The sequence below is a fragment of the Sebastes umbrosus genome, chromosome 4, assembly GCF_015220745.1.
Source record: "Sebastes umbrosus isolate fSebUmb1 chromosome 4, fSebUmb1.pri, whole genome shotgun sequence".
NCBI lineage: Eukaryota > Metazoa > Chordata > Actinopteri > Perciformes > Sebastidae > Sebastes > Sebastes umbrosus.
Genome location: NC_051272.1, coordinates 20,378,403 through 20,392,156, shown reverse-complemented (window position 1 = coordinate 20,392,156; position 13,754 = coordinate 20,378,403). Strand labels below are relative to the sequence as shown.

Genomic DNA, 13,754 nt, shown 5'->3' with positions numbered 1-13,754 from the left:
ATCCAAAAAGGAAAAATCCCATAGGCTTTTTGTCGAGGGAACCAAGGTGATGCGAACTTCCTGGTTGGCCAACAGAAATCCGTCATCCCTGGAGCACTCTATTGAGTAAATACAAAAAAAATCATATGACTTAATCTGACCTTTGAGCGGTGCACTTCGCCATCATCGTCCTCGCCGCCAACTCCGAGGATTTTCCGGCTCTTCAGGCGGCTTATCAGGTCCGTCTGGCTGTGCTTCTTCATCAGAGGAGGGTGAGGTTTAGTCGCCATGGTGCACACACCTGACAGAGAAGTGGAAAGAGAGGTACACGGTTGGAGAAGCTCAGAAGGCAAGCAGTGTGTCTGTGTGAGTGGTAGAATGGATGGGAGATACAAATGAATAAATGGAATAGAGGAAGACGAGGAGAGAAGATGGTAAAAAAGAAAATAATGAAAATATGAATTTTATATGAGAAGTGGAGCTTTTCCTCTGTTATTACCCCTCGCTCTGAAGAAGGCACCTCCCTACTGCACAGGCGGCGAGAGGCATCTACCAATCTACCATTAATCCCCTTGAGGACTTGACTTATACAACACAATTACATAACACGGGTCTAGCAAACATAATACACGCAACCCATAAGACCTTCCTCATAAGTCAGACTGGAGGCAGAGGCCAGGCGTCCTCTAGGTCTGCCGGGAGGCCAACAGAAGCAGGTGCCTCTTCAAAGAGCCAATGAATCTGATCGTGACACAGGCTACTGCTGTACACACACACACACACACACACACAAATGGAGCTGGGTTTTCTGAGGACTGAGGGTCACACTGTCCATATCCGCCTGTATTGTCTACACAGGAATATGCCCTAACCTTTGCTACAGATACATTTATGTCTCATTTGAAATTAATACTCCATGTCCCAACAATCTAATTTCGCTCACTTTCTTTAGTTCAGCAGTTTCCTGCTTTAAGCTCTCAGCAGGACTTATTTTTATCCCCACATGCTGCTGAGATTAAAACAGACTAAAGCTACACTGCTGCCAAGCCGGCCAGCTTTATTAGTTTTTCAAGTAATATAAAATGTATTTTACAAACAAGGAATTTGTGAAAAAAGAACTCTGCTTACTCTTTATATTCAGAAAGTCTGCTGCATGTTTTAAACATTAAAGCTGCAGTGGGTAGAAATGGCACAAATGTGATTAAAAAAAGTTAGTTTTATAAAATGGTCACTATATCCTGACAGTAGTGTATGAGACAGGTAATCTGAAAAAAATCATGTGCCTCTGTGGCCTCCGATGCTCCTAATGGCATCTGCAAGATTTCACAGACTGGAGGAGAACAACCAATCAGAGCAGAGCTGGAGTCTGCCGTCTCTGAGCAGCTATCAATCACTTGCGAACTTCGACCAAACGCTCAAACTAGGCAGCGCTGATCAAATATGAATCAATAATCTGTTACTGTAATGTCTATTTCTTGCCTCAAATGTTTTCAGAAACATCTTCTAGTGTACTGTTTAGCTGTAAAATAAGAAAGTTTGTGACCCGGCAGTTATGTTGAGATCAGTTGAGGAAATACCAAGCACCGCCCACCAGCCGGAGCACAGCCAATAGGAACGCTCTCTCTCTGAAATGACTTGTGATCGGTCAAAGTCTCCCGTCACAGGCTAGAATATTTAAGGCCTGAAAACAGAGCCATGAGGAGGTGCAGAAATCTAGTTTTCTCTCAGAACACTTGAATTACAATATGCTGAAAGGTTATTATGGAATTTTTCCCCAATTATGCCAAAAATATTCTTCCTACTGCAGGTTTAACAATAAAGCTGCGATTCCTGCATCTGTTTTAGTAGTAGTGGTATTCCAGTATTTATAATTTACAGTAGACGTCTGGGCTTTTTAATTTGTTTAATGAATATAGCCCATTATTACCATCAACCAATTAACATTTCTAATCTACACTCTCAGACAATCACTTCTTCAGAATCAGATTTATTTGCCAAGTACTTTTGCACATATAGGGTATTTGACTCAGGTTTTTTGCATCTTTCTCAATGTACTTACACAGAAATAAGTGAGGAAATAAAGGTGAGGAATAGACAGGACTGTTATGTACACAAGTATGTGGAAAAATAAGTGTATAAAGATATAAATATATATATATAAAAAGCACCAATAACCAACAATAAAATAAAAATGTCTGTATACAAGTGTTCTGTAAGTTGTAAACAATACAAAGAGTGCAAATATATAAATACTGAATGGATATGCATGAACTGGATGATTATGTACAGTATTTACATGTAAAGATCTATGTACTATATGTACAGTGTGTTTTATATTAACAGTGACAGATGATATGCACATATATAAAAATATGTTTGTTAATGTTCAATGCATAGAACTATAAATAATTGTAAACGACAAACATTAACATGTTATTTATTTTTCTGCCTATGTTGGCTGCTAACTGTGATACACTGGTGTGGTCTTATTGATCGGTGTTAATGAATAGTGCCTGTGGATTAAATGGGGACAAGCAATAGTCAAGCCAAGAGAGATCATCATCAACTCAACCTCCACCATGGTTCAACTGGAAGCAAAAAGGCATGAACAAACATGTGAGCACACGCAAGCAATGGGACGGCCTGCCTCAAAATTTATGGCTACTCCACTGGGCAATTCTCTAGAGAATTAAAACAAGAGGGATCACTGAACTACTCTCTAGAGGACGGGGACACCACCGCGAACAGAGAGCTTTGTCCCCAGGAAAGGGGGAAAAAAACAATCAGTGCTTCCAGGAAACAACACGAAGTGCTCAGTCATCCACCAATTAGGTAGGTGTGTCATCACAGTGAGAGCCACATGGTAGGCATCAAGTAAATATAAACAAACACTGTTGGTTTTCTTACAGAGGCCAAACTGCACAGCTGGAGTAGACAAAATATCATGAACACCTAACATGCTAAAGCTCTCCAATACAACATTTTGTGGGATATATTCCAGTTTAGCGATAGCTCAGTCAGAGAGGTGTTGATTCAAAATATATTTTAAAGGGATAGTTCGGGTGTTTTGAAGTAGGGTTGTATGAGGAACTTATCCATAGTAGGTGTATTATCTACAGTAGATGACGGTCGGGACGCCCCCAGCATCAAGAAACAGACAGAAGTGCTGACACCGGAGCAAAGCAATACAGTGCTGTGGACATGGGCGGCAGAAAAAAAAAATCAATATCCGTTTAAGTGGACGCTATATGTAGAATATTTTCACCGCTTTATCTTGGCGTCAGACAGCTCTTTCCGATGGGGAACGGAACTGAAAGTGAAACTTGTCTATGCTCTCTCCAAAGCCAGCCGGCTCAGATGACAAAAACATTACTGATACGTTTCACTTTCAGCTCAGTTCATCTTCGAAAAATATTCTAAATACAACGTACACTAGATTTTTTTTAGGCAGGTTCTTCGTTTAGGTGGCTACAATATGTTTTTCTGCCATCCTGTACTTCATACAACTCCACTTCAAAACACACTCCTTTCATTTCTGAGGCTTTTATTGGATGTTGTATTGGAATTTATGCTGAAACAATCAGTCGATTAGTTAATTTTCATTGTTTAATTTGTCATAATTTTTCAAACTGATCAATCAATTTAGTCATCAGTAAAAATTACTAAGCACTTGCTGGTTCAAGTGTTTCAAATGTGATGATTTGCTGCTTCTCTTTGTGCAATTGGAAGACATCACCATGGCTACATAATTAAGTTACATATATACAAACTTAATTGACAATGAAATAAACATGCAGCGATACTTAGTCAGCATTACACTGTAAGGTCTTCCTAAAACTTTGTTCTCGTCACCCCCCACTTCCTTCTTTGTTGTGTTTGGCCTGAACAGACAGTTGGGAGGTAGAAAGTGTGCTAATCTGAGCACATTTCTGTCTGCGATACGTATGACAACTGGGCTTAACAACATTCTCTTGTATCAGCATGCAGACATACATAGAGGCTTGGAGCGGTCAGTGAAGGTTACACAGCATGTGTGTTCAGGCCTCTGTTGTCAAACATTCCTCTTGGACTCCCACACAGTGCATGAGGCACTACTTTCCCTTTTCTCTACCTATCAGAAGAAGAGGCACCACAGAAGGAAGAAAGAACGGAAACTTCAGGCAAACCTATTTCTCACAATTGGGACGGGGAATCTGATGATAGGCCTGTGTGGAAGGGCTGAACCTCGCAGGAAAAAATAAGATAGCATTTTTGCATTGTCTTTTGCAATTTTAACCAGATATATAATATGCAGTTTTCAAATTTTGTAGCTCAATTTGCAAAAAAACGTCTTGCCTCTTCTTCGCTAAATGTAAAGTTTGATGCCAAAATACAGCTTGAGCTTGTTTTTTTAATGCTCAATGAATCAGTGCACTCTCAGACGGATTGTGATGAGACATTTGCTTCAGGCTAAATTATGTTAATTATCACATGAAATAGACTGTCTATTAGATAAGTCACCAGAGCAAACTTTACCCAGTTTGCTTTATTAAATGCATCCTTTTTAATGTGATTATTGCATGTGCATTCATTACTATATCAACGCTAAAACAATATATTCTTCAGCCCCACTGTCTACCTTCAAATCCTTCCTCATTTCATGCAAATGAAAGCGACCACTTCTACAACCTCTCCATTCGCAAAGAGGTAAACAAGTAAATTATCCTCTCTGCTTTCATCGCCACGTAACGGTGCTCGTCTGAGGCACAAAGAAAAAGCAGCAATTGCATTACATTGCTGTAAATGATACAAAGCTTCAGCAATGGCATTGTGGCCCCCTGAATGTTGATCTGCTCCACCGGCATCAAAATCTAAGATGAAGTGGTAAATAAGACACACCTCACTGCATGCACTGGTAAGTCACACATCTCCCCACACATGAAATGCCATTGCATGTCTCTCCATTCGAATCTCCTTAGCAGTGCTACATGACTTGCCAGCGTAATGCTGATGCAGTTGCCTAGCAACTGATGGACCAATCGCTTCTTAATTATTGAAAGCACCTTAACGATTGAAACCACCTTTGATGATGAGGTCTCTGCTGAGAGCCACAAGTGACTCCGCTGTTGTTCTTCTGGCTGTCGTAGGTCCCATTTTAGGTTAAATGAAGAGACTTTGATCTGTGTTCAACTGGAGAGAGGACATGCTTTCCTAATGAGTGGCTCCCTGTCAGCATGAAAGACTTCAAGAGGGACTACTTTATGCTGTATGTAATCTCACTCCTTCAGAAAGGCAACGTACATATTTACTTGAGTTGTGAACCAAACCACGTCTCACCTGGATTATAAAAACGGGGTCAATTGTGAAGATGAGAAAAAGCTACGAGTTGTGTAAAACAATGAATTATTGAGGGAGCTGGACCGGATGAATAAGGAGAAGCTGAATTTAAAAGCAGCAGTCCATTTTTAGGCACCCCAGAGTAAAACTTCAACATTCACAGAAAATATATCGAGAAAACACGCTGGTTTGGTTTGTTATTACAGTACAGCTTTACATGGCTTACAGCCCTATTGACAAAATCATGATATCTCTACACCGATACACAAAGAGGTGTTTTTTCCCAGCGAGAGCACAAGTGTTCATGCAATGTTAAAGCAACTCTACAACAATACTTCAGTAAGGTTGTTGCTATACATTATAGAGCAAAGAATCCTGTTCATCCGGGTGGTCTCTCTACTTCCTATTAGGCTTGGGAAAGCAAAAAATCGATTCACATTGTAACAACAAGCACAAAATAGAAAACAGTAGAGGGTCTGCATAGATACATCCTGCACTTGCACGAGTAAGAATTTAAAAGATGTGGTAAATTAAAAACCCCCCTGACTAAAATTGAACACACCCACGCAACAGTGTAAAAAAGGTATATCAGCAGATTCCTCAAAAGCATTGCATGTGTGACGATGACATGCGTATAATACCCTCAAGGAGGCCTCAAGATGAATTTGTATCAGTGATGTATGCTGGGAAGCCTGCTATTGATCCAGCCGGAAGAGATAGGGTTTCTTTGACTTTCTGTGATTGTGCATGTCTTTGCAGAATATCAATGCATTTACCTCCCAGTGGGATAAACAAAGAGAGGGAACATAGTCTGATCACAGAATCAATCAGTGTGTGTGGGGAAGAGGCCGGTCAGTCCACCTGCAGTGAAGAACCAACCGAAACCTGAGAGTTGAGTACCAGCAATAAAAGTAACAATAATCTCTCTGTTCCTTTTTGTGACAGAACATGTGCTGTGGAAATGAAAAGCTGCTAAGCATAGGAGGAAGATATTGTGGGAAAAGGTGCGAACTCCCTGAGAGATGTCTGGTTAGCGACAAGAAAGACATTCTGTAATAAATAATTATATCATATTAAACAAAGCAGTGTGTGGGTGCGGAGGGGCAACTGTGAACAAATGTGTTACTCAAAATAAGAAAGCAGACTGTACAGCTTGCTCGTCTCCTCTTTTCCATAAATAACCTGAGACACCATTGCCCATGAGCCTCTAAATCCCCTCACCACCATGTTTGGGATCTCTAGCAGCATCATATAGTGCCAGGAGTATATAACGCACAAAACAACACCTCTACTCAACAGACTCTAGAAACATGAGGGAGCAGTTCATCCTCAATGAAATGTCTGTCTCTTGGGAATAATTCACTGACCTTAGTGAATGTTTTACCTGTTTTACGGTAAAACTTAAAGCTGAGGACAGGAAGATCCAGTCTCCCGTGGTCTGAAGGAATAAGATCAAGCATCATAGACCCTTATGGATTACAGATGTCCAAATGGTGTTAAGAGTTGTTTGTTTGTGTTGTCTTACTGGTGCAATAGACTAAGCCACCTCCACTGCCCCTGAGGTTGGAGCTGTAAACCAGGAGGAGGAATCTGGAGATGTAGAGAACTACTTTTTAGCCATTAAATATGGGACAGGAAGGTACCACTTCCGCCTAATTTTGAGCCAGGAAAAACCCTGTTTTGTCATTATTGTATAAATCAACTCCACAACATTTCTATACATTTCACCTAAACAACAAAAGGTGTGAAGGGGCTAATGGAAGGCTGTTATTGTGTGCAGCTGGTGTGCATTAACAGTCAATTTAGACTGCGAGGGGCGAATGGACCTCATCATAGCTTCACCGAAGTCATTACAGCTCCAAAGAGGAGTCGATTAAAACACAATAAAATACCGAAGAATCCACCGGCGCCAACAATGCCACACTAGCCCCCCGCGAAGGAAGCCAAACAACGCTCCAAACGTACGCCAAAACCCGGCGAGGAAAAACTGTCATGGCCACCCTCAAAGGGGTCCCTTGACCTCTGACCCCAAGACATACGAATGAAAATGGGCCCCACGGGCACCCACGAGTCTCCCCCCCACAGACATGTCCACCCCACGACAATCACATGCAGCCCGGGGCAAGTCACAGCCAAATCAGCACACCGACAGCATACAACACTTTACATACAAGGTGTTGACAACTGGGCTGTTATATCCTGACACAGCTAGTGATGGTGTGTCATGGTGTGTACTGTATAGTGCATTAGTAAGCGTTTTGTTTTGTCTTGTTAATTTGTCTACCCGCAAGAGTGGAAGAGATATTCCCATTTTCTGGTATTATTTTTATTGTTTTGTTAATGTTCTTTTTTATGTGCTATTAAATAAATCAAATTAGTAAATCAACACCCCTCCGACACAATCAGAAATAAAATGAACACTAAGTATTTGTTGCAATTATACTGTCATGAACATTACATTTTGCAGGTGTTCAAAATATTGTGGCAACCTCCTGTGTTTGCTAGATGAATTGTACAATCAGAAACAAAAACACAGGAGACAAAAACCCAAGAACCTCAGGGGCAACAAAACTACTGACACATGACAAGTCTGAGATTGTGTCTTTTCTCTTCATGTGGCCTGCGTGATCACACATTTGACACATTCAGTTGACTGTGATATTGGTACAGCTCAGTCGAGGGAAGACACTGGGAACAGTAATCTGCACATTATGTCGTGTAAGTGGAGAGATTGATCCTGTAGATGTATCCGGCCTACCAGGGGTGTTAAAACCCAGATCATTTTCTTCAAATCAGCTAAAGTAATGGTTTCCCTACCCAACAGATGCTGGCTCTGATGTGGTGGAAATTACAAATGGAGGTTCAGTTGTGGCAAAAGGGGCGGAGAAAACCGATGAACACAGAAAGCAGTGCTTATGACAGCTGGTGATAAACAAAGGACAATGGAGAAGGCAGTGAATTCCTATCTTGAGTCAGAACAGGCCACCAATGCATACCCTGGAAAATGTACTCTGTACAACACAGAGAAAGTCTGTACACGCAGTCAGTCTGAGGAGAAAACTGCTCCTCAGCTACCATCAATGGATTATTGTGCTGAGTCCAACAGATTAATCCTGTTAAATCATCTGGGGACACTTACCAGGGAATTAACTAGTCCTAATGATTCCTGGGATTTGGAGTTTCCCTGCCTAATATTCAGTTATTACATCACACTGCAGCAAGGGAAATTACCCTCTCGTTGGCTGACTTACTCCAACGTGATTATGTAAGTGTTCCTAGAGTTTTACTGAAGATCCTTTGGGAGTTATAATTACATACAAAGCCCAGTAGTCCCAGTAGTCATTGTCACTGTAATGAGATGTTACTACTACATCTGTTAGGGTAAGGTCTTTAACTAGGGATCATCTTATCAATCATAACTGAAAGCTACATGACTACCCTCCTTATAAGGTGAGATATCCATCATTAATGTGCATTTCTGAACAACAATTTTAAGCATTGTCCTATAAACTCAGCTGTCGGGTTAGTGGATAATGATAATGAGTTCAAATAACAGCGGTCCAGCTGTGTCTCAGTGGAGAGGCAGCCCTCCATCCCTCCTCCTCCGTGCACTACAACTACTCATTCATGAATCAATTACAAGAAGAAAAAAAAAGGGACTGTAATACTTTATTTTTGCAATGCCTGGTTTGAGCAACATTGTGAAACCTTAACCTAAATTGTTTTAGACACACTGTACATGGAATTAAAGAAACTCACCAGCCTAGTAACATTAAGGCTACCAACAACCCATAATGTAACACTCTCCAGTAACAGGCTCACTCTGTAAGAGCAGTAGGAGCCAATTAAATGTTGTGAATATGTAAAAGTCCAGCCCCCAAATATAATACAACCCTTACTTAGTCAAATGTAATTTCCAGAAAAAAAATCACAGTGAGGGACTGTTTTGACAGCTCTAACCCGCAAACACAATGTATAATTTAATTGTGTAAGATAGACGGGTGGTTTGCTTTTACCATCTCTGACATAGGGCCCCATGTGGGGTATGGTATTGAGGGGGCGGGAGGAGGGGTGGGGGGGGGGCTTTAGCAGTATGAAATCACTGAGGCCTGCCAGTGATTGCTTGGTGTTTCTATCTATGGAGCCATCTTGACAAGGCAGGCTCGCTGTGAAGCCAACGCAGGAGCAGCAAAGACATGGTGAGGTAAAGCAGAGCTGACACTTAGTGTACCCGCGCAGCTGGGAGGTGAATGATCTCCTCCAAGGAGCAAAGCCATCAGAGCTCAGTAGGGATCCATCACACATGGAGAAAAGAAGACAAATATGAGGTCCTGTCTTCAAATGGACACACCAACAAAGCTGACACAAAGCTCTTTCTCTGCTGCACTGTGAGACACTGAGAAACAGCCAACTAGTAATTATTACTACTCATACATAATTATTATAATTACACTTACGCTGTGACTAACAGTTAGGGTTAGTTTTGAAAACATTTTCACAGAGGCTTTCATTTTTTTTTTTTTTTTTTTTTAAATTGTGCCAAAGCTGAAAAAAGCAATGAAATTTCATGATCATTGTAATATATAGGTGTAATATATATTTTAAATTAATTCTGACTTTGATTCTCACAAATCATCGTTTGGTGACATGAGGTTGGCACGGCTTACCATGGTTACGCGTCTTTGTACGTTGGAGACGCTTGGGAAGTGACGACTTAAATTACAGTCAGTAAGTGCGTCTGAAAAGATACATACTTGTATTTATTCTTACAAAAGTATGTTGAACAGTAGTACACATATTGGGTATGTAGTGCATAGTTTGTGATTTCTGACGCAGCCTATATGGTCATTTAAGAGGCTGTAGTTTGTGGTGCTTTTGAACTGTATTGCTTTACATAGAGAGATGTTTGTTTAGCCTACACTCATTGTTATAAATGGGATGGACAAATTAATAGAAACACCTGTCAGTAATAACACACAAAATTTGCAGCCTCTAAAATTAGCATACAGTTGAATTGAAACCTCTCAAAAAGTTGTCATCAAAAAACTGAAAAATTATAACATTCATTAAGGCAGGACTTTTGTATTAGACTGTACTAGTTTTTGGCTACTTGCCTAATAAACTGATAAGTGAGTGTACAGCTCTGTAGAGTTAAGTCAGAAAAAATTAAATGATGTGGAGTCACAGGTACCTAGCCGGAAATTCCAGATGTCAAACACTTGTTGTCCAGGGTAACTGTTAGCCAAGACTAATTAAAAGATTTAACAAGGCAGGACTTTAATGACGCACAACAAATGGTTATTAGTGGATACAACTCTGTGCACCCAATTATTTTCCCCTTAAGACTGCTGCAGGAGATTTTTAAGCATTTCACCACACAACACACCATCGCAGTAAAAGGGCTTGTGTTACTGCACTTTGTGGATTAAGGTGAATTATTACTTGCGTAAAAGACAGAGTGGAGTCTTTTAACGTGCTGTGAAATTAATTTTGCTTGGGAGAATAACAACATTATTATTATGGTTATGGGGTTGTTTTGTAGCTACAATCTGAGTAGCTGTTTAATAAGTAGTTTGCAAAGGGTAATGATCAGTAATGGTGACATTTTTAAATCACAGCAGTGTTTCCCCCGCTGCGCCGCTGCTAAATGATTAGCGCCGCTGCTATATAAAAATGTCCCCAAACGTAATAAACTGGCTCTCTCTGCTTTAAGCAGCCAGAGTTGGGAACGAGTGAGGATTATAGGTTGAACACCCCCAGTCATTGCTACCGTTTGGCAGTCTGTTAGTGGTCGTTCGAAAGCGCAGTTGGCGGAAACGAAAGCTCCGCTGTCTATTACAAGTTCAGAGAAGACATAGAGACAAAGGGGAACATGACGCGTACAGGGGATAGTCCCGGGTTAGAAACGCCAGTAGTAAATCTCGGAATAAATTCACGGTTTATTGTTGAATGTAACATTAGGCCTATGCCTAGATTGTGTGGGTTTTTACTAGGGATGTCACGATACCAGAAATCTAGTAGTCAATAACAATACCAGTGAATTTCCACGATTCTCGATACCGTATTCGATACCATGGTAAAAAAATAAAAAATAAAAAATAAATCCCATGTAATGTGTACATGTGTCTATATATATCCTCAGATTGCAGTAGTTTAAATTCACTGACATGGTGACATTTCACTGGGTAAAGGCTACCAGAGGTGGGACCAAGTCATTAATTTGCAAGTCACGAGTAAGTCAAGTCTGTGACTCGGGTCTCGAGTCCTAAACAAGCCATATGCGCTCTTCACCAAATGTAACGTCATTTTAACAGCAGACTAACTGGATCCAACTGGTGCTCAGTAACATAACATTAGTTCTTCATGGTTTTCTCCTGAAACGTGTTTGGATGCTGTTGGATTGGTTCAAACAAAGTGGATCTGGGGAGTTAAGTGAAAAATAATCGAATGCAAGTCCCAATAACATTCACCGGAAATAAAGAGTCCCGAGTTCAATAAAAAAAAAAAACACCACTTTTCAGAGATTTAGCAATAAGCAACAAAATATAGAAAACAGTTCAGTTTTTTCCCCCAAGAGTGAATCTTCTTCTCGAACATAGAGGATGTCTGCATCTCTGGGTCTCGCTGTTGCATGGAGCTGCTGTTGTGTGTCTGTGTGTGTATGTATGCGTGAGTCAAACTCCGACAGAGAGCATACGTACTGTAGAAAACAAGTACCGTCACGTTTTCAGAATTTTGGCATCGACTTGGTACCGAAGTATCGGTTCTCGTGACATCGCTAGTTTTTACTAGGCTATGTTTTCTGTAATCATTTGATTAGCTAAACTAAACTTGTTTATCAGAATCATAATCAGAATTGTGTTTATTGCCAGGTGTAAAGGGTATACACTAGGAATTTGCTTTGGTTATGTTGGTGCAAGTCAAAACAGTATAATAACAAAAGAATAGATAAACGTTAGAATAAAATAATGTGGCAACAGCTAATAGTGTTTGCTACTTCAGCAATTAACTAACATTAGGGACATCAATAATCTCCACCAACTTCATACATTATCAACTGTCAATAATGTCAAACTTTTCTCGACATGTTCATCAAATATCTAGCAGAAATTCAAATATAGTTCAACTTGTGTATTTATTTTATTCATTTGTGATTTTTGCTAAAATGTGATCACTGTAAATCTCTGTACACTTAGCTTGTAGGTAAAATTATATATTTTAGAATTTTCAGATGAGTTTGGTAAACTGGTTGGTAAGGAAAAGAAAGGCTGATGATGGTCATGATGAAGCTGAGGTTAGTTCAATAAGGCAAGGCGGTGTGAAATGTGAAAAGGCCAAGCAGAAGTTATTTGATTTCATTGTTATAGGTTGCTTAATTAAGTACTTTAGTTCATGTATTCCATTATTAGACAGGAGGAGGTACAGTAGTACAGGTGAGACAGGAAAGTATGGAAAGAGATGTGAGAGGAGGACACGAGAGAGAGGAAAGATGCAGAATAGAAGGGTAGGAGAGAGGAGGAGGAGAGGAAAGAAGTCTTGAAGCATTTTATCAAACATAATTCAACATCTACAACTTTACAAATGTGTTTCTAAAGTGCTTCTTGTGTCAGCGAACGAGCTAAATATCTTCCAACAGTGCAAAATAAAACTCATGGGAAACACTGCACAGCAGGTGGCAGATTGGAGTTTATAAATGGTGGTATCAAAAATAGGCACTTTTCAGTTTCATACTCAACAGATCATTTATTGTTTTGTAGATTCCTGGGGCTGGTATGGTTAGAAACAGGATCAAAATGTTTGTTTTAAAACTAACAATCATTTTGAAATTGTATACTACTATCATTCCAGTTTGGCAGGCAGATTTTCAGACTTACAACCCACTGTGCCCTGTAGATAAAAGCACATTTCCCTCCCCTTTTCAAGAAGGATTAAGAGAAACACAATATGAAGGAAGCCCTGCACATAAACCTTGGGGCTGTAGAGGTGTACAGTAGGTTTCATTTGAGAGATGAAGGTGGGAAATGCACATCTGGTCTGGGTTTATGACAAAAATCTGGGCCTCAGGGTATGATGTATATTGATACTCCAATACTATATGACTCCAAGCACTACACAGTTTTTTAGAGCAGGCAATGTAAGCAAAACCATGCTGGTTCTCTATCAAGCTCACTACCTTTTTATGCCATCTCTCTAACTTTCCTGTTTTCATTCTTCTGCTTCTCTGAGCTTGTTGACCGTTGCCAAAAAACTAAAAAGGGAATTTGCAATTTGTAAAAGTGGAACAGACATGTTTCTGTGCTCCTAGGGAAACCCACAGGGCTGCAGACAATTACTTCTCCCCCTGTCAAAGAGTGAGTGTTAAAGCAAATTAAACAGCTTTCTGGCTGCCCACCTCCTGGAGCCCCCCGACTGAACAGCAGTAGAATAGAAATACCTTCTCTTAATGAATGTTCAATTAA

General features: G+C 40.2%; 1 protein-coding gene across 3 annotated transcripts in view; it reads right to left on the bottom strand.

Moving 5' to 3' along the window:
- Positions 1-13,754, bottom strand: part of tp53i11b (tumor protein p53 inducible protein 11b) — a 61,356-nt gene that overhangs the window by 13,057 nt on the left and 34,545 nt on the right. For all 3 annotated transcript variants that reach the window (XM_037767460.1, XM_037767458.1, XM_037767461.1), the window contains one exon: positions 141-280. In XM_037767460.1, the coding sequence (XP_037623388.1) occupies positions 141-269 (129 nt within the window). In that variant the 5' untranslated portion in view covers positions 270-280. The remainder of the gene's footprint in view (positions 1-140; positions 281-13,754) is intronic.